Source organism: Neomonachus schauinslandi, chromosome X (genome assembly GCF_002201575.2).
Source record: "Neomonachus schauinslandi chromosome X, ASM220157v2, whole genome shotgun sequence".
In the NCBI taxonomy this organism is placed as follows: Eukaryota; Metazoa; Chordata; class Mammalia; order Carnivora; family Phocidae; genus Neomonachus; species Neomonachus schauinslandi.
In genome coordinates, this window is record NC_058419.1 from 93,328,837 (window position 1) to 93,356,828 (window position 27,992).

The following is a 27,992-nucleotide window of genomic DNA, read 5'->3' on the forward strand; positions in this document are numbered from 1 at the left end:
TAAGGCATACAGCATGATGGTTTGATTTATATATGTTGAGAAATGATCACCACAATAGGTTCAGCTAACATCCATCTTCTCATATACATACAATAAAAAGAATAGAAAAAAGGGAAAAATTTTTCTCTTTGTGATGAGAACTATTACTTTCCTACATTTCATATAGCATGCCTATTTGAATTTTTAATTGAGTCATTTGTTTTCTTACTGTTTAGTTTTGAGAATTCTTTATATATTCTTGATACAAATCTTTATTAGATATTCAATTTGCAAATATTTTCTTCCAGTCTGCAGCTTGTCTTTTCATTATCTTGATAGTGTATTTTGCAGAACAAAAGTTTTAAATTTTGGTAAGTTCAACTCAATGCTATATCCATGAGCTCTTTGCCTAAGCCAAGGTCACAAAGATTTTCTCCTATGTCTTCTGAAAGTTTTATAACCTTACATATTACATTTAGATCTACGATCCATTCTGAGTTAAGTTTTGTTGAGGTATGAAGTTTAGGTTAGGGGTTTGGGGGGGGTGGGCATATAGGAATCCATTTTCCCTTTCCTTAAAAGCCCTCTATGTCCTAGGTCATATCCAATTTGCTGAAGAATTCAAAAAATCCTTGTATGTTAATGTCCCTGAAATGCTTTGTGAACTGTAAAGCTATGCTCTATTGTAAGAACATATTTTGATGTGGCTTGGATATGCATGGGAATTGACAATAGAAAATAAATTAGGATTATGATTGTGAAATAAATCACCCATCAGCTGGCTACCATGTTTTTCTCTCATATATATATCACTCACAGAGCTCCTGCTTTACAGAGAATTTGAAAATTACTTTTTAATTAACAGATATTAATAGGACTTTGTCACAATATTGATTCAGGGGTGTTTTCTTGCTGCATCACTGCTAAGTATTTGTTCAAACATGCAGGCCCTAGGGGAAATTGTGAAATCAGTGAAGATTATCTCTGATCCCCTCTCCACCTTTTTTCCCACCATATCCTTTCAATTGAGGCATGTGAAGAAGGTAGACAGAGTCCTACATGAAATCCCAAATTCTGAACCAGAGCATGAAATGCTGGTTATCAAATTCAAGTGTAATCTCTTTTTTCTCTTGTCGTAAAATCACATTTCCATTGAAGTCACTCTTCTGTTAATCATTTACTCTGGCAGTTGGTGATTTTAAGCAGGACCTCAAATTTTTCAGAGCTTAGATAAGGACAGAAATCTCAAGTTTTCCTACCTGGTGTTCTTTGTTTTGTGATCCGGTAAATTCTGGCCTTAGAAGGCAATATTAGGAAATGCACACACAATTTATAAGGTAGGAAAAGGGCAAATAAATGTGGTTAATGATCCAACCTTAGTGTCAGAGGCAGATGAGATGCAAAAGGTGAGGTTATCTTTTATGGGTGCCCTTTTATTTGCTTAAGCTCCCACCCAGAATCCTAGAGCCATCTCTTTCCCAATAGGCTGATTCCAATTCCTCCCCTCGGAAGCACAGAGGTCAATCTGTGCATAAAGGAGATTTATTAGCAAACCAAAGGCTATCAGGCATTAAGCAAACAGGGAAATCATAGCGGTTCAAAGTCCACCAAGGGCCTCAACAATTACACCTGATGCTCCCTAGGGCCCCAGATACTTCTAGAATTTGAGTGATGTGGGGGCCCTGTGAGGCTATTGGCATTGCTTCCCGCTGCCCAGCCCTTGGTCTAGAAGCACTGTCCCAAAAGTAATATCTGTGGCAATATTCTCACCTTGAGCCCAGGACACATTTCCTGGATGTCCTCAAAAATCACTGGTGAATGCCTTCCCCAACCTGTTCTGGCTCTTGATGAAAGCTACAGTCCTCTTTGTGGTTGGTCCCTCTCTTCAGACACTACCTGCAAAGTCCTCTTTATGTGTTCAAGATTGTTTTATTTGACCATATCTTCTAAGTAATTGTTTTATTTGACCATATCTTCTAAGCTCTGCTCTCACCTTAAGTGACTAGCTAAACTTAGCCTTCTTTTAAGGCTGCTCTACTGGTAACATTTTGTGGCCTATAAAGATGGGACCTAACCAGGGTCCAGACGATAAACTATGAGACTCTTGTTTCTAAAGTGAAAGAGAAACAAGCCCTTTTCCTGGAGCTTTGTTGACCATTTGGAGTCTGGGTCATGGGGATTAGGCACTCATCATGACTGATTCCATCCTTCAGAATTCTTCAACTGGAATTCAACATCCTTTCTTCCAAAGAACCAAGGAGTTCCTGGCTTCCCAGGTCATCCTCTATAGTTCCTCAGTGTATTACCATTAAGAAATAAGCAAATCATCTGGGAAGCCATACAAAGACAATTAATCCAGAAATTTCGGAGTCAGTCAATTACAGTTGAAGATCTATTTATTATGAGAAAATGCTTCATCTCTAAACCTGTTTTGTCCTCTGTTAACTGGTGGTACTATCTCATGACTTTGTTGTGAAGACGAAATGTGACTGATGGATACAGAGTACTATAGCAGTTCAATAAATGTTAGCTTTTAGTAGTTATTGGCATCAGAACATGCGGTGAGAGCCCCTACCCCCTATCCCGGTTGTTGGTTTATTTTAGTCACTTTCCTAGAAATAAGAGAGAGGTGCGCCCTACTTTTTTTTTTTATCGCCATTGTCCTCTAAATTAATCAAAAATAAGAAAGAAATAAAACCAGTGTTTCTCAATGAGGACCTATGATGTGTTTTCTTCTTTCTTCCTTTTCCCCCTCAGTGATGGGAAAACCAGGGACTTTGTTCTCCCTCAGTACTTCAACTAACTTTTCATGTTTCGAATCTTTTACTGCCTATAGTATTTTCCTTCTGTAACCCTACCATGCTAACCAACCTATCCCATTTGAGATGGAAATAAGATAAAGTAATTAATGATTAAGTGCTTTGAAAATACAAAGGACTCTGTAAATGCCAACAGCCAGTGTTGCTTTCCAGTATAATGAAACAGTGTCATAAAAACAGATCATAAAATCTTTTTGCTATCCTGGCCACTACTCTTTTTGTCACTTAAAATTTATAATTATTGCCTGTTTATGCAAAGCAATGAGGAACATGAAAACAGTCCAGTCGATTTTCCAAAGCAGGTGTCCCTAATCAATTGAACACAAAAAGTCTGGAGACATCATCAATACATTTTGCAAATTTCATATGAGAATAACACATCATGATCACCTTCAGTTTCCAATGATATGACTGACTCTTCCCCCACCCACAAGCTCTTTTTCTGCAAGGAATGTGCTGTTCACATCTCATGTCTTGTATGAGTTAGTTTATATCACTACCAGGTGTTTTATTTTATTTATTTTCTTTTATTTATTTGCGAGAGAGAATGAGCAGGGGAGAGTGGGAGAGGGAGAAGCAGACTCCCCTTCGAGCAGGGAGCCCGATGCGGGGCTCGATCCCAGGACCCTGGGATCATGACCTGAGCTGAAGGCAGACGCTTCACCGACTGAGCCCCCCAGGCGCCCACTCGCAGGTGTTTTTGTGCACCATGCATCATAACAGCAGGACACTAGACACAGAGGATAAATAATCCAGGCAACCTTAGGTTAGGTAGGGGGCAAAGAGTAAATGCATTATTGAGTTTAGAAGAAACTGTTTGATCAACTTAAAGTGAAAGCTATTTGCTCGTTTTCCTATTGTAATTCCGAATGGGACAACATTTTGAACTTGCTAGGTATAACTGCCATACCTGGAAGGCCACCTATTTCTTTGTGTTTGGGGAAGCCTGGGAACTTTAGTATGATTCTACAAATGGCTGAGACATGGTGAAGGATCCAAAGAATTGGGTTTCCGTTAGAGGCTCTGGATAGATTCACCACCCAGGATTCAGGGTTGTTTTGGAACCCAACTCATATAAAAGTGTTTAACAATTTTGAAATTGATCACAATTTTCAGAACATTCTGTGCTATTTTTTTCTTTTTCATCCCGACTCTACCTTTTCATTTAACAAAGTAATATTGGCACCTGACACTCTTCCTTAACTCTATTAAGTAAGTATAATTAAAAGTTATTTATGTTCAATTATTTGCTTATCTGCCTCTTTGATTGTGCTTTCTCTTTTCATCAATACCAATTTTAGCTTCATTTAATCAAAGTGGTGAAATAATTAGATAGATAAGAGATTTAAAGTAAAACTGATGTATCAACCTTGATAAGACCCTAAGGCCTCCTGGAATATTAACTTGCTTTATCGCTCTTCTCCCTAAGGTTCACCTTGATTTTTACACACCTCTTAACTTGGATGGGGGATACTGGGGAAGCTATTAAAATCAACATGAAATGTCAAAAGGCAAGTATGGTTAGAATGCTTCAATATCTAATGTCATAGGAGGAATTCCACAAATACTATGACTTGCTGATATAGGTAGAAGTTTCATAGACAATGAGAAACTGGGTCAAACTGACTGTTTAGAACTACTCATTAGAAAAAAGGAAAGATTTTAGGCTATGCATTTATTAAACGTTTAATGTAAGCATAGTATCTTCCTTACTAGATTCTTGAGAGTTCTGAGATCATGGAATATTAGACATAGATGGACCCTGAATATCTTAATCCAACTCTCTTCTCCAGAGGACCAGGGAAATACAGTGACGTACTCAAAGTCAGGTAAAGGAGGGAGAAAGAGAGAAAAAGCAAGTGAGAGAGCAAGAAATAAAGTGGCTTCTTGACTGTTAGGGAAAGCTCTTTCCTTCACTGATTGACAGAAAAGGAGGGGTCTTCTCTGCCCCCTCTAGTTCTCACTGTGGAATCTTAGTGTAGAGTCTTAGTGTAAAACTCTTCCCTCCCTCCCTCCACTCCCTGCAAAGCCAGGTCATGGACACATAATCAATCCAGCAGACATTCCCACCTGGGGCTTTGAACCTTGAAGGACCAAAAGAAAAAGAGCCAGGGAGATGAGGTTTACAATGCTATAATCTACCAGCATTTCTGGCTGTGTCCAGTGGCTAACACCCTCTTGCCATGGTGACTAGGCCCAGTGGTGGCTGTGGACTACAGCAAAGTCAGCAGAAATATCCTCCCCCAATCTCTGGTTGCCTTGCCTTCCTAGTCTCCCCCCTTTGCCCAAGCTATTCCTCTCCAGACAGACCCTCTGTTAATTCTATGGGTTCCCTGATGATTTCCTACTAATCCTCTTCTCCACTCCCCTGCAAGAACTCTGGCTGATTCAGAAATTGGTACCACAAAGTGAGCTGCAGGCAACTGACCCTCAGGGAAAAGTGATAAAAATCAGGGTTGGTTGACCTCCCCTTAGAAATACAGTGGCAAAACAGCCAATTAAATAATTGCTTATGGTCACCTGGAATGCTGGTTGAGAGTACAATTTAAGGAGAAGCGTGTGAAGGGTATGAGGAGTTCAGTGATAGCCAATGAGGTGGCTGCTTCTTAATGGTGAAAAAAGTCATCTGCCTCAGCAGATCTGAGATGGTCAAAGATAAACTCAGACTTTGGTTTGATCCTGTGTGCTGATGAATTACAATATCAGTGGTATTCACAGCCCTGGTTTCAGAGGTGTATATTGTGGCATTATCTGGGTTAGACTGAACGCTAGAAAATTCACATGGAAATATATGAGAGGATTTAGAGAACCCTTCATTCTCATTGACTCTCCCTTGCCAGCTCAAGAAATCTCTCCTACCCTGTCTAATGACCCTGTTCTTCCCTTGATTGAAGATGTATTTTTACTGAAGAGAGTTACCTTGTAAGATGAAGGCAGTTCTCCTCATCCTCCCCCACCAATTTCCAAGATTGTCAGATCTCATCATAATTCTGGGAGGGGGATGGCAATGATAAAATCAGAAGCCAAGGAGGGCAAAGAACTCCTGGATTTCTAGTTTATATTGAAAAAACTCTGAAAGGGTGTATGAGAATAGAGTAAAAGGATGCTTGATCAAGGAGGAGAGATGTAATTTTGGGTTGGTCTGGATCCAACAGTTTAAGATTCACTGTAGATTGGGTAGCTATATCGAATCCAAGGAGTAAAGAAGGGAAATGCTCCTAGTGGGCAAAACTTCAAGTAGAGTACCTTGACTGGCATTTAACCTGGAAGGAGAGAAGCCCTGAGGCATGAATCTATAGGAATTCACAAGCAGTTGTTAATGGTTTGGCCAGATGATTAGAGACATGGAAGGGACAAGATTAAAGACTGGAGACAAGTGTTTCCTATATGAATAGCAGCTGAAAAACACCAACATTGTGTTGAAAGAAATATATGTTCAATGGAGTTTAGGTATTAACAACCCAAGAGGTTTAGGTGTTCTATCAGGAAAACACTGATTAGGGCATTTTATTGGGTGGGCTAATATATATATATATATATATTTTGGCTGCCCAGCATTTGAACCCCCAATTAGACTTAAAAATCTTATTCCCGGGGCACCTGGGTGGCTCAGTCGTTAAGCGTCTGCCTTCGGCTCAGGTCATGACCCCAGGGTCCTGGGATCGAGCCCCGCATCGGGCTCCCTGCTCGGCGGAGAGCCTGCTTCTCCCTCTCCCTCTCTCTGCTGCTCTGCCTACTTGTGCTCTCTCTCTCTCTGTGTTAAACAAACAAATAAATAAAAATCTTTAAAAAAAAAAAATCTTATTCCCGCTCTCTTATGTAAGGATCTAGAGACATAAAGGGAACTTCCTAAGATTGGGAAATGGGGGAAGGAAGGAAATGAGAGAGAGAGAACAAGCAGAGAACTAGAAACAACAACCAAATCTCTGTACTCTTGCTGATAGTCTTACTGTTGCAGATTAATAAAGGATATCTAGGAGGTCATTTGTTAATGGAGATTTGTCTTTTTTTTTTTTTTAAGAGGAGACAGAATTGTCTTGTTTTTGAGCTCTTTCCAAATTTCTAGAAATCCCCAAATGTGTGAATTTTGAAAGAAAGCAGCAGCCCAATTCTCATCAAGGAAGCCAAAGGAAGCAATATTCCCTGTCTTCTCTCCCCTTGGCAAAGAAGGTGAACTAGTAGGTGAACTAGCCCCAGCCAATTGGATGCTTCCACTCCAGTACTTTGCTCTCAAGAATGTGGCCAAAAAACGAAGGGACAATGAGATTAGAAGCATGGTGAAAGCAGTGGCTTTGTCTAAGCTACCCCTGCTGGGTAGCTTTCCTTGATCTATGACTTTTTTTTTTTTTTCCGAGCCCCATTCCCCAATCTTCCCACTGATTCTGTGCATTAGTTGATAACCTCAAGGGCTAGATATCAACCAGGAAAGTTGATTTGCATGGGCTACATCAATGAGCTCCCTTTTCTTCTAGCTTCTGGTTGAGCTGGAGAATAGAGGGAGGGAGTAGAGTGAAGTCAAAAGATTTATCCTTCTGGGGCGCCTGGGTGACTCAGTTGGTTAAGCGACTGCCTTCGGCTCAGGTCATGATCCTGGAGTCCCGGGATTGAGTCCCGCATCGGGCTCCCTGCTCAGCAGGGAGTCTGCTTCTCCTTCTGACCCTCCCCCCTCATGCTCTCTCTCTATCTCATTCTCTCTCTCAAATAAATAAATAAAATCTTTAAAAAAAAAAAAGATTTATCCTTCTGGTTTCTCATGAGGTCACCTTGGGTTGGCTGTTCCTCAACAGAAATTCACTGTTCCTCCCAAGGTGGCCTACTCTACACAACTCTCTCTCCTTCCAAGTTCTAATAAGCTCACCATCTCTTCGTCTTTTGGGGCCAAAGCTGTCAGCCCTGGGTCCTTGCACCATGCCTTGTGGTTGCTCCAACCCCCCAACACTTTGAAATGAGTTCCTTTGTAAATAAACCCTTCTCCAATTATCCTAATAAGAGGGTGTCATCTGTTTGTCAGAAACCTGACGATATGCCTTCATTTTCCGGTTAACTTTGTGCCAAAGAAACCCAACAGACTTAGCATTCTGACAGGAGGATAAAGAAGGAGCCAAAGCCCAGAGTTGGGGTCAAGGGTGAAATTTTCAGTGAATGGTAATAAATGAGCCTGAATATAGCCAAGGGACTCTGTTAGGAAAAAGTCACCCATGGAAAGGCATAGATAAAAATAGCTCAAAATCCACTTAAAGTCTTCAAACCTGACCCCTAATCATAAAGGGCAATGGCTAACAGTTAATTGTAAAAGGAAGCTTCTGTTCACAGACATACAATTGCTGAATAGTCGGGCCATTCATTTTTAAGTGTCTGGACAGTCATCAAGTCTTCCCTCCCTCTCTCCCAAGTCCTATGGTGTTTTACACAAAGGAAAATGCACATAGGTTCTTCCACATGTCTCCTCTACAGTTTTCTTCGCTGTCAGAGAGACACAGCTGCACCATGTTTGGAACAATGCAGCATGAAAAAGCTATTAATCTAGCTCCATCTAGACGCACCAAGCCTAACTGCAGGGCTGCCTCCAGCTTCATTATTAGAGTATGTACAAAGCAATGAAATTCTACAAACACGAACCGTGAAACAAAAACTGGGAATTAAAGTTATGGAAGAAAATAAACAATATGTGAAGAGCCTGCTGAAAGCCAGGCCCCACAGATTTTGTACCCATAATCTCATTTAAACCATACAGTCTTGCAAATTAGTATTCTCCTGATTTAACAGGTGAAGAATCAGAGGCAAAGAGTAAGCAACTTTCCCAGATTACTCACATAACAAGTGGTAAAGTCACAACTCAAAGCCATGCTATTCCAAGCCTATTTTTGAAATTGAGGCATGTATCCCCCAGGAGATCGTCAAGACAATCCATTTTGGTGGAGCAAAGCCAATGTTAGAACTTTTAGTTATTTTAATTTTTATCAGATTATCTGAAATCTTTGTGTGCATGTTTTATAATATACATAATAAGTAGTACAGGCAGACAAATATGTAAATGCAAGTGTATTGCTTCTACTGGGTAGTTTTCCTTGATCTTTGTCTTTATTTTTTCTGAGCCTCATCCCTCAAACTACTCACTGATTGTCTACACCAGCTGATAGCCTCAAGTACTAGGTATAGACTCAGGAAAACCGATTTGCATGGGCCACATCAATGAGCTCTTATATCACCTGACTTCTTGTTGGTTATAAGTGATGTGTGATCCAAAAAATTTGAAGACCACTGCTCTGTGCTCTTTCAAAAGGCAGTATAGTGTAGTTGTTGGAAGCATAGGTTCTGGAACCAGGCTGCACATGTTCAAACCTCAGCTACCATGTTTTAGCTGAGAGACGCTGGATAACTTAACTTCTCTGTACCTCAGTTTTCTCTTACACAATATGCAGATTTAATAATTAATACATAGAGTGCTTAGACCAATATCTGGCAAAATAAGAATATAATAATATAAGCCATTATCATCACATTACATGATCCTTCAAAGTCATCATCCAGGAAAGCACCTTGTCATAAAACTACTGCCATATTTCCCTTACAGCTCTTCTTTGGTACCTGGCTCCTGAGTTAGTTTGTGAGCCACCTGAGATCATCAGATCCATTTCTTAATAGTCACACTTTATTTATTGCCCCAAAGGATATTTTTCTTCTTGAAATTTTTTTATAGTTTACATCAACTGAAGTTTCAAGTTATTTTTCAAAACAAATCTATTTTCTAAAATCTAATACAAATGCAAAGATTAAGGACTTACATTTCTGTAGCTTTTTACAGAAGCATACCTCAAGCTCTGGAGTTTCTTCCAAGACGGTCAAAGCACGTTCTCAACAATTTCAGTGGTGCTAGACTAAGTGACCTCCCGAAGAAGGGGAAATGTCTCATTTGGATGTCTTTTATGTCTAGCAAAAGTAATGGTCATTTTACTGCAAAAAAATTAACCATTTTATTAGAGCATGGTGTAATATAGGGAGTCTAATCATCAGTGTCAAATAAAACCAAGTTTTATTCCTGGTTCAGTATTTGCTAATAGAATCACTTACAGATCATTAACATCTGTAAAGTGATTTAAAAATTCCTTGCTGCAGATTCTGAGTGGGAGATGAGCTCAGTGAGGTGGAGAGCCAGATGATGTAGACTACTGTTAGGACTATGGCTTTTATTTTCAGTGAGCAGGGAAGCCATTAGAGGGTCTTGAGAAAGAGGAAGGCATGTCATGCTCTTAAAAGAATCCTTCTGAGGGGCGCCTGGGTGGCTCAGTCATTAAGCGTCTGCCTTCGGCTCAGGTCATGATCCTAGGGTCCTGGGATCGAGCCCCACATTGGGCTCCCTGCTCCACAGGAGGCCTGCTTCTCCCTCTCCCACTCCCCCTGCTTGTGTTCCCTCTCTCGCTGTCTCTCTCTGTCAAATAAATAAAATCTTAAAAAAAAAAAAAAAGAATCCTTCTGACTGTTAGGATGGAAGCAGGGACACCGATTAAGAAGTGATGGCAATGGGGGCGCCTGGGTGGCTAAGTTGTTAGGCGTCTGCCTTCGGCTCAGGTCATGATCCCAGGGTCCTGGGATCGAGTCCCACATCGGGCTCCCTGCTCCGCGGGAAGCCTGCTTCTCCCTCTCCCACTCCCCCTGCTTGTGCTCCCTCTCTCGCTGTGTCTCTCTGTCAAATAAATAAAATCTTTAAAAAAAAAAAAGAAGTGATGGCAATGGTCCAGGTGAGAGGTGATGGTGTTTTGGGACTGGGAGGTGATAGTGGAGGTGATGAGACATAATGAGCTTGCAGGTATTATATATATATATATATACACACACACGACACATATATATTCTTTTATTTTATTCTCTATAATATATATATTCTTTCATTTGAGCATAGTTGACATACAAGTTACATTAGTTTCAGGTGGATTTGACAAGTTTACACATTATGCTATGCTCACCACGAGTGTAGCTCCCATCTGTCCCATTACATCACTATTACAATATCATTGACTATATTCCCTATGCTGTGCCTTTTATTCCCATGACTTATTCATTCCATGACTGGAAGCTTGTACATCCCACTCCCCTTCACCCATTTTGCCCATCCCCCATCACCTGTCCCTCTGGCAACCATCAGTCTATTCTCTGTATTTATAGGTCTGATTCTGCTTTTTTGTTTGTTTATTCATTTGTTCTGTTTTTTAAATTCCACATATGAGTGAAATCATATGGTATTTGTCTCTCTTAGTCTGAAAATTAAAACTAGAAATACCCTATGATCCAATAATTTCACTACTGCGTATTTACCCAAAGAACATGAAAACACTATTTAAAAAGATATATACACCCCTATGTTTATTGCAGCATTATTTACAATAGCCAAGATATGGAAGCAACCTAAGTGTTCATCGATAGCTGAATGGTTAAAGAAGATGCCACACACACACACACACACACACACACACACACACACAGGAATATTATGCAGCCATAAAAATGATGAGATTTGGCCATTTGTGACAACATGGATGGACCTAGAGGGTATTATCCTAATCTTGCAGATATATTTTGAAGCTTGATCTTTCTGAACATATATTTAAAGAGATAATGTAGGTAAAAGGCCTCAATCAGGTATGTGGTATACAACAAAACCAATAAAGAGACGTAATCATTACTACTTTATGGTCAAAACTTGTACAATAATCAGTAGATGGCCAGTTTGTTCAGGATTGGTAAGAACTAAGATCTTATATTTTTTCCTTCCTGACATATTTTCATTTTTCCTCAATAGGCAGATAGCATGGTCCTGAGAACTAGGGTTCTGTAGCCAGACAGATATGGGTTCAAATCTTGGCTCCATCTCCTACTGTTTGACCTAGAGCAAGTTACTTAACCTCTCTGTACCTCAATGTCTTTATCTGTAAAACGAGGAGACTCAATAAAATATACCCCAGAGAGTTATGTGAGGATTCACTAAGTTAATGTACGTAAAGTACTTAGAACTGTGCCTGCCACATAGTAAATGCTCATGAAATGTTAGCTCTTATGATTGACAACTTCTATTAGTTGTTTGATTTCTTATTTTTCATTTTGAACCCTTTTGTTTTTGATTGAAAAAGCAAATTGTGTTAATTGTAAAAAAAATTAAACCCATACAGATATGTATGACTTAGAAATTAGAAGGCCTCTTAATTCCACACCCCAGAGGGAACTACTATTAAACAGTGTAGTAAATGTTGCTCCAGATTTTTACCTATGTGTTTATCATACCTATCCATATATGCACATATGTTAATTTACTTTTTATGAAATGGGATAGTACTCTGCATATTATTTTGCAATGTGTTTTGATCACTTAAAATTTGATCTTAGATATTTTTTCCATTTAAGTTCACATAAAACTATTATATTGATTTTTGTGATCGCATAGTATCCCCTTGTATGGAAGCCCAATAATGTATTCATTCAGTAGCTTAGTGAAGTCATTTAGTTGTCTTTATTTTTCTTTTTCACTGTAACAAACAATGCTACAGTAACATCCTTGCCCATATTCTTGGTGTAAATTTCTATATTTCTGTAGGAAAAAGTTCTGAAAGAACTTATCTATAGAAATGGTTACATTGAGTAACAATGATATACCATTTTTTAAAAAATTATAATTTTTGAAAAAATCATATTTTTTCTGAATTTCTAAAAACTGTGAATAAATGTGCTTATTCTCCTACTAACCATATCCTGGCAATCTTTTTTTTTTTAAGATTTTATTTATTTATTCATGAGAGACAGAAAGAGAGAGAGAGGCAGAGGGAGAAGCAGGCTCCCAAGGAGCAGGGAGCCCGATGCGGGACTCAATCCCAGGACACTGGGATCATGACCTGAGCCGAAGGCAGACGCTTAACCATCTGAGCCACCCAGGCGCCCTCCTGGCAATCTTTTTAATCTTTGCCAGTTTAGTAGGAAAAATAAATATAAGTTTTATGGTTTTATTTGCACTTTTAATAGTAGAGTTCATTGTCTTTTCAAATGTTTAAAGTTTAATTTTTTTTTTTGTACATACTCCCTATTTTTCTGCATTGATTTTTTTTTTGGTTGGGTTCTTTTTATTTTTTCCTTTTCTCTTCTTTAAGTTCTGGAAAAAGCAAGCCATAGGCTGGGAGAAAATATTCGCAATACATAAAACTGACAACAAACACTAAGTATCTACTCAAAAGAAGTTTGAGCATTTGTCCACACACACACACACACACACACACACACAAACCCATGAATAGCCATAGCAGCTTTATTTATGAGTGCCCTAAACTGGAAAGGACCCAAAGGTCCATCAATAGGTAAATGGATAAATAAATTAAGGTATATCCATAAAAAGGAACAAATTATTGATAAACACAACAACGTGAAATCATTTCAAAAACACTATGCTGAGTAAAAGAAACTAGACATGAAATTATACAAAAGACAATACTAATCTATGACTGGTGAAAAATCAGAATGGGTTTTTTTTCTAGGAGAGGGGAGTGGGAAGGGGAGGGGGAAATGTTTACCTGGCTTAGGGTGGTGGTCACATGGTGTAATGGTATAAACCTCTGCCAAAGCTCATCAAAGTATACACTTAAATGGGTGCGTTTATTTTATTTTGGTTATGTCCAATCAAGTTGACTTAAAAAGAAAAAATTGTTTCTTATTTTTTTAAGATTTTATTTATTTGAGAGAAAGAGAGAGCACGAGGGAGAGCACAAGCAGGGGGAGTGGCAGAGGGAAAGGGAGAAGCAGGCCCCTCACTAAGCAGGGAGTCTGACTCGGGGCTCGATCCCAGGACCCTGGGATCATGACCTGAGCCGAAGGCAGATGCTTAACGGACTGAGCCACCCAGGCACCCCTACAAATGTTCTATTTTTCATGTTTAAATTATTTTCAATAAAATAGCATCATATAGTGCATATCACTTTGTAATTTTATTTTTCTCAACATTACATTTTTTAGAGAATTCTTCATGTCCATACATGGAGAACTGGTTCATTTGTTACAACTGCTATACAATATTCATTCCTGTGTGAATAAACAGTCTTTCCATTCCCCTACTGATGGACATATAGGTTATTTCCACTTTTTTCTAGGATAAACAATGCTGCTGTGAACAACTTCACGTATGACTCTTTGGGCACAGTTACGTGTTCAGCTTTATTTTGTTTTGGCAAATTATTTAAATAATGGGATTGTAATAATTTGCATTCTCACTAGCAAGCTTCCTGTTTTCCTAAAGAGTCAAACACACTTAAAGTCAATAATGTTACTATTTTTGCCAATAATATGAGTATAAAACATTATCTCATGATTCCTTATTTTGCATTTTCGTTATTTCCAATGAGATTAAATATCTTTTTATATGTTTATTGGCCATTTGGATTTTTATCTCTGCGAATGCAATATCCTTTGATTATTTTGTATTTCTTATATTTTTGTCTTTTTCTTATTGACTCATTAGTATTCTATACGTATTCTGAATACTAGATCCTTTATCCAACAAATTATCTATAGTCACATTTACCAGCCTGTTTGTTTATTGCTTCAGTAAAGTACTTCTTAGGCTTTTCTGTGAGTTAAACTCTTGCTACATAAAGTGTGATCCATGGGCCAGGAGCATCAGCATCAGCTGGGAATTTGTTAAAAATGCAGATTCTTAGGGCCCACCTGAGATCTGCTAAATCAGAATCTTAATTTTAACAAGACCACTAGATGATATTTATATGCATTAAAGATTTTTAAATACTGGATTAAGTGATTAAGAAAGTGCAAATTTTCTTCCCTGGGGTAATAGCATAGTAGTCCCTGCCTGCTTTCTGCTGCTTTTTTTCTTTTTTTTAAGATTTTATTTATTTATTTGATAGAGTGAGAGAGCACAAGCAGGGGGAACAGTAGAGGGAGAGGGAGAAGCAGGCTCCCCGCCAAGCAGGGAGCCTGATGCGGGGCTCAATCCCAGGACCCTGGGATCATGACCTGAGCTGAAGGTAGATGCTCAACCATCTGAGCCACCGAGGCGCTGCTGCTGCTTTTTTATAAATGAAATTCCTTGGCTTTGGACCTGTATGTCCTCAGTTCATATATCCTGGAGCTGTACCACAAAATTTCAGAAATCAAAGAAGCTATTAGAATCTGATTTATTGATCTCGGGGTCATGAGATTGAGCCCCGCATCAGGCTCCCCGCTCAGCACAGAGTCTGCTTAAGATTCTCTCTCCCTCTGCCTCCCCCTGCCCCCCAGTGTGCACGTGTGCTCTCTCTCAGATAAATAAATCGTAAATATAAAAAAAAGAATCTGATTTGTAAGTCTGGATGTTTATGGGATTTCGTAGTGGGGTTTTCAAAGTGGAGATACACCTGTTTTTCTGATTCCCAAGAAAGAAACAGTGTTGGCAACTGCATTGTAATGCAATTCAAAATGCAAGCCTTGGAGGTTTTGTTGAATGCTGCCAAGAAAGGAACTAGTTCAGCCAGGAAGCATAATCCATCAAATGTCTTCCTTGTTCGTACATGCCTCTATTTTTAAGTTGACACAGAATGCTCCAGAAATGAATAACGACTAGAATTAATAGGGGAAACTGCCCAGAGTTGTGCATGTCGTCAGACATGTGATGACTCCTCTATATCAACATGATTTCCTGAGGTTGGCCAGCTAGGAAGGGGAGCACACACGGTGAGAACACAGGACTGCAGCCGAGAGTCGTAAAATTATACCTCAGAACTCCCTGCCTTCTCCAGCACGAGGGAAGTGACTCCACAGGTTGAGACCATCTGGCTACGGGGGTGTGGTGGAAATACGTACTCCTTCCTGAATGTCACGGATGCTCCCCCCTATCCCCGCCTGCCCGTAGTATGCAGGGGCACAGAACACTGGATCTGGCCAAGGGGTGGTAAGAAGCAGAAACGTGTTCCCTCTGGCCTGAAACATTTCATTTCCTGCTTCCTCTCTCTCTAGACCTGCTACGGCAAGCAAAGAGGTCAGGAGTCACAAATGGTGCAGCTACGAGATCAGTGGTCCCGGCCCCTGAGTGATCAGGTAAAGCAGATCCTCCCCACTGACCCATGTTGGACATGTAGCATGAGTGAGGGAAAAAACACTTTTGTTTGTGTTAAGCCACTGAGATTTGAGTGTTGCTTGCGATGTAGCATAGCCTGGGTTATGCGGATACAGTGAGTGTAGCTGACTCTGCCTTATTCATGAGAGCTAACACTGTTGAGTGTTACTCCCTAGCCCAGGCACCACAGTGTGTTCCATGTGCATGATCTAGTACCTCCCCTTCCAGGACAGACAATAGTATTATATATTATATGACATATGCGATATGTATCTGTATCATATGTATCAAGTTTATGTAGATACCATCTTTTTTATATGTATATATATCATATATAAGATATAGGTATGATATATATATATGATATATATATATCATATATACATGCGGCATATTGTGCAAGGAGGTTTTCTTCCTTTCTTCTTGTTATGCTAAAGTAGTGTCTCCCCTTCTAGCTAAGACTAGTCCCTCCACAGGCAATCTGGATACCATCTCTTCCTCCCTTATAGTATTGGTTATTCCTTCACTCTCCTGAATCTGTGTTTTCTCTCCTATTTGCTTTGCCCCTCACCATTCTCAGGTCTCTCCAAACTTAAGAGAAGCTCTCCATCCACCTCTCTTGCCCCTCCAAATACTATCTCCTGTCCTCTCCCATCCCATTTCAGTCTCCTGGATGTCCAAACTGTTCACCCACACTTGTTTCTTTCATCTTTTCCCACTCTCTACTCCAGTATTGTTTCTTCCTCCATCACTCTACCAAACACTTCTTTTCCGCATTAATGATATACATTGAGAAATTCAGGGGGCAGTTTCCACCTTACTTCATTTCTCAGCATCACGTGACACAACTGACCACACCCTCCTGTTGAAACCCTATTCTGTCGGCTCTCTCTCTGTGGCTCCTCTCTGCTTTCGAGCTTCATCATCTCTTGCTGGGCCATTAAATGTTGGCCTTCAGCACGACTCATCCTAGCCTCTCTTTCCTTTTCATTCTATAGTCACTTTCCAGTCTTTCACCTAGAAGTCTTTCCCGAGGCTACCTAGACCCAGGCACCCCCAAATATGTCTCTCCATCTGGGGCTCCTACTTGCCAATTGGCTGCTCAGCTCAGCACCTCCACTTTGATGCCTTAGTGTGCTCAAGGCTGAACTGTAATGTTCTCCCCACCCCGCCTGCCTAACTCCACCCTTCCTTCTCTTTCCTCGGTGTGCCCCATCTTAGTGAATGGCACCACCCTTCCCCTTTTTGCTTATGTTGAAAACCCGGGAGTAGAGCTGCATCAATACCTTCTGGAACACTCAGCAGCAAAATGTGCTTTCTCTTTTTGAAATTAAAAAAAAAACAAACTTGGGGCGCCTGGGGGGCTCAGTTGGTTAAGCGTCTGCCTTCGGCTAAGGTCATGATCCCAGGGTCCTGGGATCGAACCCCACATCGGGCTCTCTGCTCAGTGGGGAGGCTGCTTCTCCCTCCTAAGTGGGGAGGCTCCTTCTCCCTCCCCCTCTCCTCCCGTGTTCCTACTTTCTAGCTCGCTCTCTGTCTCAAATAAATAAATAAAATCTTTAAAAAAAAACTAAACGTAGCATAACTAAAGGAAGTTTTTAAAAATTCTTACTTTCCCATAGTGACTATTATGATGCTTTCACAAAGAATATCTTATTTTTCCCAAAATAATTTAGGGCCCTTCTTTGCTGTTGTTCTTTTTTTTTTTTTTTTTTTAAGATTTTTTTTTTTTTTTTGACAGAGAGAGACACAGCGAGAGAGGGAACACAAGCAGGGGTAGTGGGAGAGGGAGAAGCAGGCTTGCCGCTGAGCAGAGAGCCCGACGCAGGGCTCAATCCCAGGACCCTGGGATCATGACCTGAGCCGAAGGCAGACGCTTAACGACTGAGCCACCCAGGCGCCCCCTTTGCTGTTATTCTAAGAGCTCTTTGGTAGTCCTGCACTGCCTGAGTCAATAGTCAGATATAATTTCCTATTGATTCTACCTCCTAAGACATTTTCAAGTCGGCCTGCTCCAGATCTGCCAATACACCATATTCTAAGCCATAGTGACTGGTTGTTGGTATATCTGCAGTAGTCTCTGAACCCTCCTCCTTGCTCCAATTTATTCCCCACAAATCAGCCAGGCAGAATGATTCCAGAAATACACATAGCTGATCCTGTCACTCCACTGCCTAAAACCCCTCAATGGCTTCCCATTGTCCTTAGGGTGAAATCTCAGATCCTTAACAGGCCCACAACCCTGCCACTTTGCCATGAGCTGGTGTTACCTCTTTGAGCTCCTGGAAAGAGCTCTGTTCTTTATGAGCCTTTGCCCACGATTTACTTTCTGCCCAGAGCTCTCTCACCTCTCCCAGCTTATCCTTCTTCAGTTCTTAGATTTAATGATGTTTCTTCAGATAAGCATTTCTTAACATCTCACACCATGTCAGTGCTCTCCATTAAACACTTTCTTTGTACCCCCCACTTTGCTTTGTAAGTACATGATTATTTGTGTATTGCCTCGTTTAATCTCTCCTTCCAGTTTTAATCAAACTTCCTGAGAAAGTCAATAACATGCTCTCCTACACACAAGGTCCTTGAATCCAGCTTTGATTGCAGAGCTCGTGCCCACAACTACCACATGTACATACATTTCCTCGTCCTGGAAGTTGGCTTTTTGCCTCTTTGTTTTATGGTGTATGGGAAATTAAAGTTTGACTGTAGAAAAATCTCTCTGGATGAATCCTAAAGCAATGGTGTTCTAATGTTGGTGAATCTCTTTGTGCATTTCCTGTCGGTAGTGGATGGCACACCTCAGCCTTCTGGGGGAGGACAGAGGGAGACATTCAAAGCTGTCGACAGGTTGGGCTGGCTAAACTAGACCCCAGCTCTCCTCCACTGTATAATCAACACATCCACGAGGGAGCAACATGAACCACCTTACAGGACTGCGGTAGGACTCATTCATTCATTAAAGATTTAATGAGCATCTAGTATATGGAAGGTCTCGGGTTACATGCTGGGAATACAAATGCGTTTTGGATGTTTAGCAGAGTCCCTATTTCATTTAGTTAGAGACAGTCACTTATTACTAGTATTATTACAGTTATGTGTCGACGTTTGCCTGCGTCACACAGCCTGAGTGACAGAGCATGTGATATTTGTGACGTTTGTCACTATGCTTACGGGGTCCCTGAGGGGCCTAGATAAACCGCCAACATCAGCGTGCGGGCTCAGAAGCATCACTGCGCGGCGTGGCCGCCCCTTCCCTCCCGGCCCCCAGAGGGCGCGCGGCCTCTACCGCCCCGCCCGCTGCGTCTGCGCCTGCGCCTGCGCCGTGCCAGCCGCCCGGCCCTCCGCTCCCCTCCCCCGGCGCCGGCCCCGCCTCGCGCCCTAACGTTCCGCCTCCGTTGCCCCTAGCGGCTGTTTGTTGACTTCCGGGGACGCGGTAGTAGCCGATGTCCGGGGTGTCGCTATGGGGGCCCGGGGGGCTTCCGCGGCCCGCGTCGGGACTGAGGTGCTGCCATAGGCCCCACCGAATCGCCTTTGCCACCTTTCCGGTTCAGGCGCAGGCTCCCCGCACCGCCCTCAGCATGGGGGAACCCGAGGAGGTGGTGCCCGGTGAGTCGCGTCCGCGGGGGGGGCGGCGGGCCGGGAGGGAGGGTCCGCGGGCGGGCGGGCGGGCGGCCAGGTCCCGCCTCCGGGCCGCCCCGTCGGGGGAAAGGCCCGGGCGGCGGCCGCTGGACTGGGTCTGGAGCTCGGGCCGCGCCTCCGCGAAAGCTGGAGAGGAGCGGAAAGGAAGGCGGGGGGAAACACGGGGAAGGGGGTGCTTGTGTTTTCTTCTCTTTCTTTTAAAATAAGCTTTCGATGAGTTTCTCGAACGCGGGGTCAGTTTTTACCTCCCTATAAACTTCCCCAAAGTACCTCCCTCGAGGTCCCCAGGACCCAGTTATGTATTGAATGCAGTAAAGAGTGGGTGACTAGAGAGCGTGGGGTAAAAGGAAGGGGGGAAACAACTTAGAGAAAGGGGGTGCAGAGGGAGCCATTACGAGTGCTCTCTCAAGACTTTTTCTCTGAGCTCCAGAAATACAGTTGACATTGTGACGCCGTACCACACGTGTAGTGTAACAGACGTAGACGTTTCATGAAGTGGTGCTTATTCTAACCACTTCGTATGCTCTCAGATCTTTTTTATAGTACATTCCTTTAAAAATGATAATCGTGACCCACTAAATTGATTTTCTGACCCACTAATGGGTCGAGACCAACAGTTTGAAAAAAAACACTGGATTACAGCAGAATCAAGTGTGTGTGTGTACATATATATTTAGCGTTTTCTGCCATGCTCTTGGCTCTAACATGATTAGATTCCTGACCTCCTGGAGTTCACAGGCTAGTAAGAGATACTAGAAAGTAAACAAAATGACAGTACCATTTCACAATAGATACCAGGTGACAGAGCAGTGCCACCAAACCCTGGCTTGGGGTGAGGGTATCAGGGCAGGCTATCTGGGAAGCCAGAATAGAACAAAACAAAATTATTCATTCTAGAAAAACCCAGAGTGTGTTCTAGAACCTGGCCTCTTCAATTTCAGTTACCAGTTTGAATTGACACGCCTCACAATTGTTCTCAAAGAGTTTTTCACAGTGGCTAGTCCCTTGTACATTATCATTTATTATTAATACTTATGTTCCCTATGTGTGATTATTCTCCTTGAGATTTCCTCAAAAGCTGGATCTGGCCTTGTGTGTGTGTGTGTTTAAATGGTTATTGAAAACTGGTAGGGATTTTTGGTCTCTCTCTAAAATGGTACTGGACCAAAATAGTCTGTGAATACTACTCAGATCAGGTAGTATTTAATGACTTAATTTAAGAATGTTAAATCTCAACATCCTATATCGACATGATGCTAATGATGAAACTCAATACTGTCCTGTTCCCATGTGTGGAGAAAAGCCTTCAATCGGGCTAGACCATGAGGTGTTAACCAGTGTTAATGGGGCACGGATTTTATCAGTCAGCTCATTCCAGGGAGCAGATGGTCCACCTGGGCACAGCAGGACTTTTAGTAACGCATTGAGAACTGCCTTCCTTTTTTTACTTTCCACCAGTAAATATACATATTTAGTAGATTTCATAAATAAAACCTGAATAAAGTCTGAGGAGTGAGACTGAAGGTAGAAGGAGGATGTAAACAGTGCTAGAGTGGAAGCAAAGCTGCCACAAGACAAGGAATCTGTATAGATAAGTTACTGAAAAAAATAGTAACAGACAACATAGTAAAAGTTGTAAAATATACTGTCATATATTTGCAGGTTCGGGTGCTGTGTTTACATTTGGAAAAACTAAATTTGCTGAAAATATTCCCAGCAAATTTTGGTTTAAAAATGATATACCTACATTTCTTTCATGTGGAGATGAACATACTGCTATTGTTACAGGTTAGTATTGAAAGCCTAAGTGAGGATGGTAATCCTTAGAGAACCCTGAATATTATAGATGTGCTGCGTTTCAAACATGTTGAATATATTTCCTTTACCAGAATAATGTTTTTTCTTTCTTTTATCAGAGAATTCTTGACAATTTGATTCATCAAGAGAGTTTTAAATTTTGAATCCCCTTGGTATATTTAAATATGATTTTGTATACACACTACTTTCTTGGAATAAATTTATTTTAATATATCTATATGATCAAAAGTGATTACTGCATAATCTTAGAAACTTTTTTTTAAAGATTTTATTTATTTATTTGACAGAGAGACAGCGAGAGAGGGAACACAAGCAGGGGGAGTGGGAGTGGGAGAGGGAGAAGCAGGCTTCCCGCAGAGCAGGGAGCTGAATGCGGGGCTCCATCCCAGGACCCTGGGATCATGACCTGAGCCAAAGGCAGACGCTTAACGACTGAGCCACCCAGGCGCCCCTCTTAGAAACTTTTTTACACCTAACAGAATCTGGTAACCCTTAGATGGACAGTTAAAACAATTCATTTTAACCTGTTTGTAACCTTGTAACCTGTTTCAACACGGAAAAGCAATACAACTTTTAAGTGTAGCTTTTTTATTGCTTTGTGATGACTTCATCTCACATGACTTTATGTTGAAAATGCTTCAGTTTCTTATGTCTTTTTCCTTCCCACCAGGAAATAATAAACTTTACATGTTTGGCAGTAACAACTGGGGCCAGTTAGGATTAGGATCAAAGTCAACTGTTAACAAGCCAACATGTGTCAAAGGTTTGGGGTCTTTTCTTCTTTATTGCTTTAAATACTTGCACTACATAAAGTACTTTTATATTGATTGTGATGTTCTTTAATATCATATTAGGAATAATAAAGCCTTTAGTTCTTTAGTTTCCATTATTTACCTATTATTGGTGTTTAACTTTATTTTTTATATGATAATCAGAACTACTTTTATATATTAGGGTCTAAAAATCACATTGCTTTTTAAACCCGAAGAACACAAAGGAAATAATAATTCTCCAGTATTGCACTTGAATATCCTGTTATTTTGCCTGTTTGTTAACCTGCTTAAATATTACTGTTATTGTATATACAAAGAACAACCAATACAGTATATAAGAATTTTGAGCTTTGTCTCATTTGTTAGAGTTGTGGACATCATGGTTCTATGTAGTTGTTGGTTTTATGAATTATGCTTTACCCTGCTGCATATAGTGAGTAGCTGTACTGAATGAGACAACGGGACTAGGGGTTAATTAGTACTGGTGTCCTTACAAGAACAGGACAAAATATTTTAAATCAGGACTGTCCCAGAAAATATGGGATGTATAATACCTTTACAGAGCTTTCTTAGCATTATGTGTAAAGCTTCTGTTGGGTTGTTACCTGTGAACATCAGCTAAGTTTGAGTGGTGATGGAGATTCTTTGGGATGTGCCAAGAGCAGTATTCTTAATCTTCTTAGCTAAATTTTTAATTTCAGCTCAAAATGTCATTGTAATTTAGCATATCCATGCTATTTATAGATAATGTTATGGAATTTTCAAAGTATTCTACTTGGTCAAAAAGTGTTTATTGAGCACAATGTACTATAAACCCTAGGTTGTTTGGGTTTTTTTTTTTTTTTTTAAAAACCCTGGGTTTATTCACATGATCTTTACTCTCAGATATCTAATAGATGAAGTAACAGATTGTCTAGACTGTGAACTTTGACACCAGGGACTCTGTCTTAGTGATCTTTGCAGCCTCTATGCTAAGCACTTAGGAGGGGTTCTGTAAATTTTTTTTGAACATGTAAATGAATGAGTGAAGAGCTTTACTATAGGTTATGCCTATGAATATTGGACTTGTAGTGTTTCATTGTGTGAGGTAGAAGGTGAACTTGACAATGGTGATAGCAGATTAGGGAATAGGTCAGGTTGGTGAGGAGGCAGCATAACAGTGCCACAAATCTCAGTACATATTCATGACCTGTGGAGATTTGAAAAATACATAGCAGACCTACTGACTCACATTCTCCAGGGGTGGGGCTGAGCTATCTGTATTTTTCTCAAAGCTCCGCTGGTTATTATGATGCACAGCATGTCCTGAAAACTTTTGGCTTATTAGTTAAGAACATCAACTTTGGAGTCTGACGGGCCTGGGTTTAAATCTCGTTTCTACTGCTTAGTTACCATTTGACCTGTGTTATTTATCATTTTTGTAACCATAAAATCTTTTAATTGTCATATTTTTTTGTATTTTTAGCTTTAAAACCTGAAAAGGTGAAATTTGCTGCCTGTGGACGGAACCACACCCTAGTTTCAACAGGTGTAGTATTCAATCTGTATGACTTCTTTCCCAGTTTGAGGACAGAGTTCTCATTTGTGGCTTTGTAAAATTAATAGAAATGGTACCTTGGCAATAATAAGATTAGGATTTTTAAAAATGTAAATGGTTAGCACACTTGTTTGCCTTTGAAAATACATAGATAAATGTTAACTGGCTGCAGAAAATCTTCTTTTCTTGGATTATGTCAAGGGGAAGCCCATCCTTACCTATGCGCACACCTCAGGGGCTGCTTGCTCCTGATCTTGCTCTTTCTTTTCTTTCTTTTTTTTTTTTTTTAAGATTTTATTTATTTTTTTGACAGAGAGCGAGAGAGGGAACACAAGCAGGGGGAGTGGGAGAAGCAGGCTTCCTGTGGAGCAGGGAGCCCGATGCGGGGCTCGATCCCAGGACCCTGGGATCATGACCTGAGCCGAAGGCAGACGCTTAACGACTGAGCCACCCAGGCACCCGCTCTTTCCTCTTTTCTGAGGGCGAGTGGAAGCCACCCCCAAAAGGCTATTGATGTGAGCACAATTCCAATCAACATCCAAATGGGCTGTGTATGTGTCTGTGTAGAAACTGACAAGGTGATTCTAAAGTTTATATGAAAAAGCACAGGACCTAGAATAGCCAAAACAGTTTTGAAAAGAACAAAATCGGAGGACTAACACTACTGATTTCAAGACCTCTAAGGCCACAGTAATCAAGACACTGGGCTATTTGCAAAAAGAGAGACAAAGATTATCAGAACAAAACAGAGTCCAGAAGTAGACCCACACATATATGCCCGACTAATGTTTGGCAAAAGTGCCAAGGCAATTCAGTGGAGAAAGGGTAGTCTTTTCAACAGATGCTGCTGGAGCAAATGGACATCCAGGCGCTGATCACCGAGCAGCCTTCCTTACCTCCTTCTCTCCCATAGCCTCTTCTGTGTTCAGGTTATTCTCACCACCTCCGGCTCCTCCTCAGGCCTTTCCCCTTATTCATACTTTTTCCTTGCTAAAATATCTTTCTCTTATTCAGATTCTTATCTTTTAAGACCCAGTATAAGTCTTCTTCCATGGAGCTTTCTGTGCCTATTCAACTTTGACTCATGTCATGCTCTGAACTGCTTTAGTATTCCACCAACTCTGGGTCACGTGATATGTGTTAAATCACGTGGCCTTGTGGTATGTTCCGTTGGAAAGCTAGTCTTGGTTCCTCAGCTAGGTGTCATCTTTTCTAATATAATCTAACTTTAAATTTTTACTGATTCAGGCTGATTTTGCCCTCAGTTTCCCCTATAATTTAGTGAGGCTTTAACTTCATGTGCATTTGTATGACAGATATAACTAATTTTTAATATGGGTATGTTTTTAAAAATCTTCATTACTTTTGAGCTTACTGGCAATTTTTATTATCTGGGCATGATACACTTCATATTTAATTAATAAAGTAATTAACACACATTTACATAGTGTGTACAACAAGCAAATGCCGTTCTAAGAATTTTATAAATGTCAGCTAATTTGATCTTTATAAACAACTCTGTGAAGTAGGCAGTATTCTTATCCCCATTTTGCAGATGAGGAAAATGAGCCACTGAGAAGTTAAGTACAGCTTGCCCTAGGTCACACAGCTGATGAGTGGCAAGCCAGCATTTGCACCCAGGAAATCTGGCTCTCCAGTCCTTTCTCCTAAACACAATACTATACTGCCTTCCTATTTAGCTAGAAAATTAAAATACACATAGAATTTTCATGTTTCTAATGATACTCTTTTTGAATTTGCCTCATTTTACTCATTACATATTATATCTTAACTTTAATGGGTATGGAAGTTAAAATTAATGAACCACATCTCTTAAAATAGTTTGATTTGGATTATAAACTAATTTGGAAATTACTTTCCTCTTTTTGCTCTGATTTAATAAAGTGCTGCCTTAGCAAGAAAATACATTCCACACATTCTGTGCATTTCAGTTGCTACTTAAGCTCTAAACCGATTTTGAAAATCTCACAAACATGTATAACCTTGCTTGTTTTGCTTGATTTTTGATACCGAATTAAAGTTGTTCACCAAATGGTAGGATAATAAATGGTAGGATAATGTCAGCTTTCAGCTTTCTTCACTGTTAACAGGGGAAATATCTGGTACCTGGCCTGTCTCGTAAAGATGGTGACTGTAGTATATTGATGTTTCTTTCCTTTTCCATATGCAGAAGGAGGCAAAGTATACGCAGCTGGAGGAAATAATGAAGGACAGCTGGGACTTGGTGACACTGACGAGAGAAACTCTTTTCATCTAATTAGTTTTTTTACTTCCCAGCATAAGATTAAGCAGCTCTCTGCTGGATCCAATACTTCAGCTGCACTAACTGGTGAGACTTTGTTCCACTTCAGGCTGGGAACCATCCCTTTCCTTTAGACCAGGATATACCAACTGAGTCACCTGACCCCAGCATTGCTGTTTCGTTTTCTTTCATTAACTATGTGTTTATGAAGACATAAAAATTGAACTTTGAATCATGACATAGAGTCCAGTTTTGTGCTTATTTAGAGTTAGATGTAAACTCACACGTAGCTGCCATGCCTCCATCTACTCCTGTAGATATTAAATCGTCATTGTGTGTTCTGAACGTTATATTTGCAGCCGTTATAAGGTTGCTGTCAGAAACATAGAAATCTATTAGATATGTGTTATCAAAATATGGTCTGGCGGCACCTGGCAGGCTCAGTCGGAAGAGCACGTGACTCTTGATCTTGGAGGGTTGTGAGTTCGAGCTCCACCTTGGGTATAGAGATTACTTAAATAAATAAACTTTAAAAAATAAAATAAAATATGGTCTGTATTGGTCATTGCATCTCTCTGCCCTCCCTCTCAAAGCCCATATGAGAAGTGTCTTTAAAATGGGAGCCAGGATACACGCAGTGTCTGTGAAGAAGCTGCTGTGGGCTTCTCCGCTCCAGTGGGGGAGCTGTGTGGCCCATGGTGCTGCTCCGGCTGCCGGGAGGGCTGGAGTCACATCTGCAGCGTTGTGCCCGCAGTACCGTCCACCGTCCACTTAGCCTCTTGGCGTCCTTGTGGTTCCTGTTTTCAGTTTTCCTTTGATTTGCCTTATTATTAAACCACTTCAAAGATTTGAAAATTTTAAATTAAAGGACGTAAGTCTTGATAATTTCTAAAGTATTTTGCCTAGCTTCACTTTTTCTTCCATTGAAACCCTAATCAGAAAGAATACACGCTAATGCATTTGGGAGATGCTCCATGTGCTCAGATATCTCCTTAATCTCTGAAGTTATGGTATGTGTTTTCAAGTATAAATTGTAAAAAAAAAAAAAAAAAGTGAAATGCATTTCTTTTTCTTTTTTGTCTTTCTTTAAAACTTCGTTTTTATAGTATTCTCAAGAGCAAGGTCCTCCAGGCCCTTTTGACCTGGGACTTGCCCAGGAAATGTCCAGTGTGGCTCATGCTGTCGTTCAGTTCAGTTGCAGGCTGACTGCTTGAAAAGAAGAAACATTTGCTGTTCAGAGATAGTAGACTAGGAAAAGGTTAAGTTGAGATAAAAATATGGACACGATTAGCATCATGTTATCCTCTGTCCTTTATCATCATAGAAGCCTTTCATAGGAGAAATTGAACTCTTATGCAGCTAGCTGGTGTGAATGTCTTAGTAGCACTTTTCTCTCAAGACACGTAGTTTTTCTAAATTAAAAAATAAATGCTGTGTTGGAAATATAATAACTCGATAGCCTTGCTACCTCTTAAAACCTTTTTTTCCTCCTTGTGTTTTCTTTATAGAGGATGGAGAGCTTTTTATGTGGGGTGACAATTCTGAAGGGCAAATTGGTTTAAAAAATATAACTAATGTGTGTGTCCCTCAACAAGTGACTGTTGGGAAACCTATCTCCTGGATCTCTTGTGGATATTACCATTCAGCTTTTGTAACAAGTAAGACAACATTTTGGATTCATTATGTTACCTCGTATTTCTAAGTGTTTACTCAGTTAATGATAAAATCTAACATTTTACAGTTCTGTAGAAATAATGCCATGGCAGCCTATGTAATGAAATAATTGTGGTCCGTTTTGGGTCACAATGCCTCTCCATTTTAGTAATGACAGTTTATAATTCAAAACTCTGAGATGTTAACTTTTTTAATGAATATTAGAAAATATTAGAAAAGCAAAATGTATGTCAGAGACTTCTAAACTTTGGTTCTCAAACTTCTTGGATTCCTTGGCGTTGGAAATGAGATCTATGGGCCACTTTCCCTTGGTGCACTTGCCTCTGTACTTAGACCTACTCTACTCTTGTCCTGCTAATTAGCTTTTATTGTTTCAGTAAGGGAGTCATAGACTTTCACTGTGAGAGCAGGG

At 40.4% G+C, this 27,992-nt stretch overlaps 1 protein-coding gene across 5 annotated transcripts in view; it reads left to right on the forward strand.

Annotated features, from left to right (window-relative positions):
- The first annotated feature begins 19,304 nt into the window (after positions 1-19,304).
- RPGR (retinitis pigmentosa GTPase regulator) overlaps positions 19,305-27,992 on the forward strand; it is a 52,636-nt gene continuing 43,948 nt past the window's right edge. For all 5 annotated transcript variants that reach the window (XM_044911503.1, XM_021681714.1, XM_044911505.1 and 2 more), the window contains exons 1-6: positions 19,305-19,482; positions 21,178-21,303; positions 22,004-22,096; positions 23,572-23,634; positions 25,835-25,993; positions 27,415-27,564. In XM_044911503.1, coding sequence (XP_044767438.1) covers positions 19,320-19,482; positions 21,178-21,303; positions 22,004-22,096; positions 23,572-23,634; positions 25,835-25,993; positions 27,415-27,564 — 754 coding nt within the window. In that variant the 5' untranslated portion in view covers positions 19,305-19,319. The remainder of the gene's footprint in view (positions 19,483-21,177; positions 21,304-22,003; positions 22,097-23,571; positions 23,635-25,834; positions 25,994-27,414; positions 27,565-27,992) is intronic.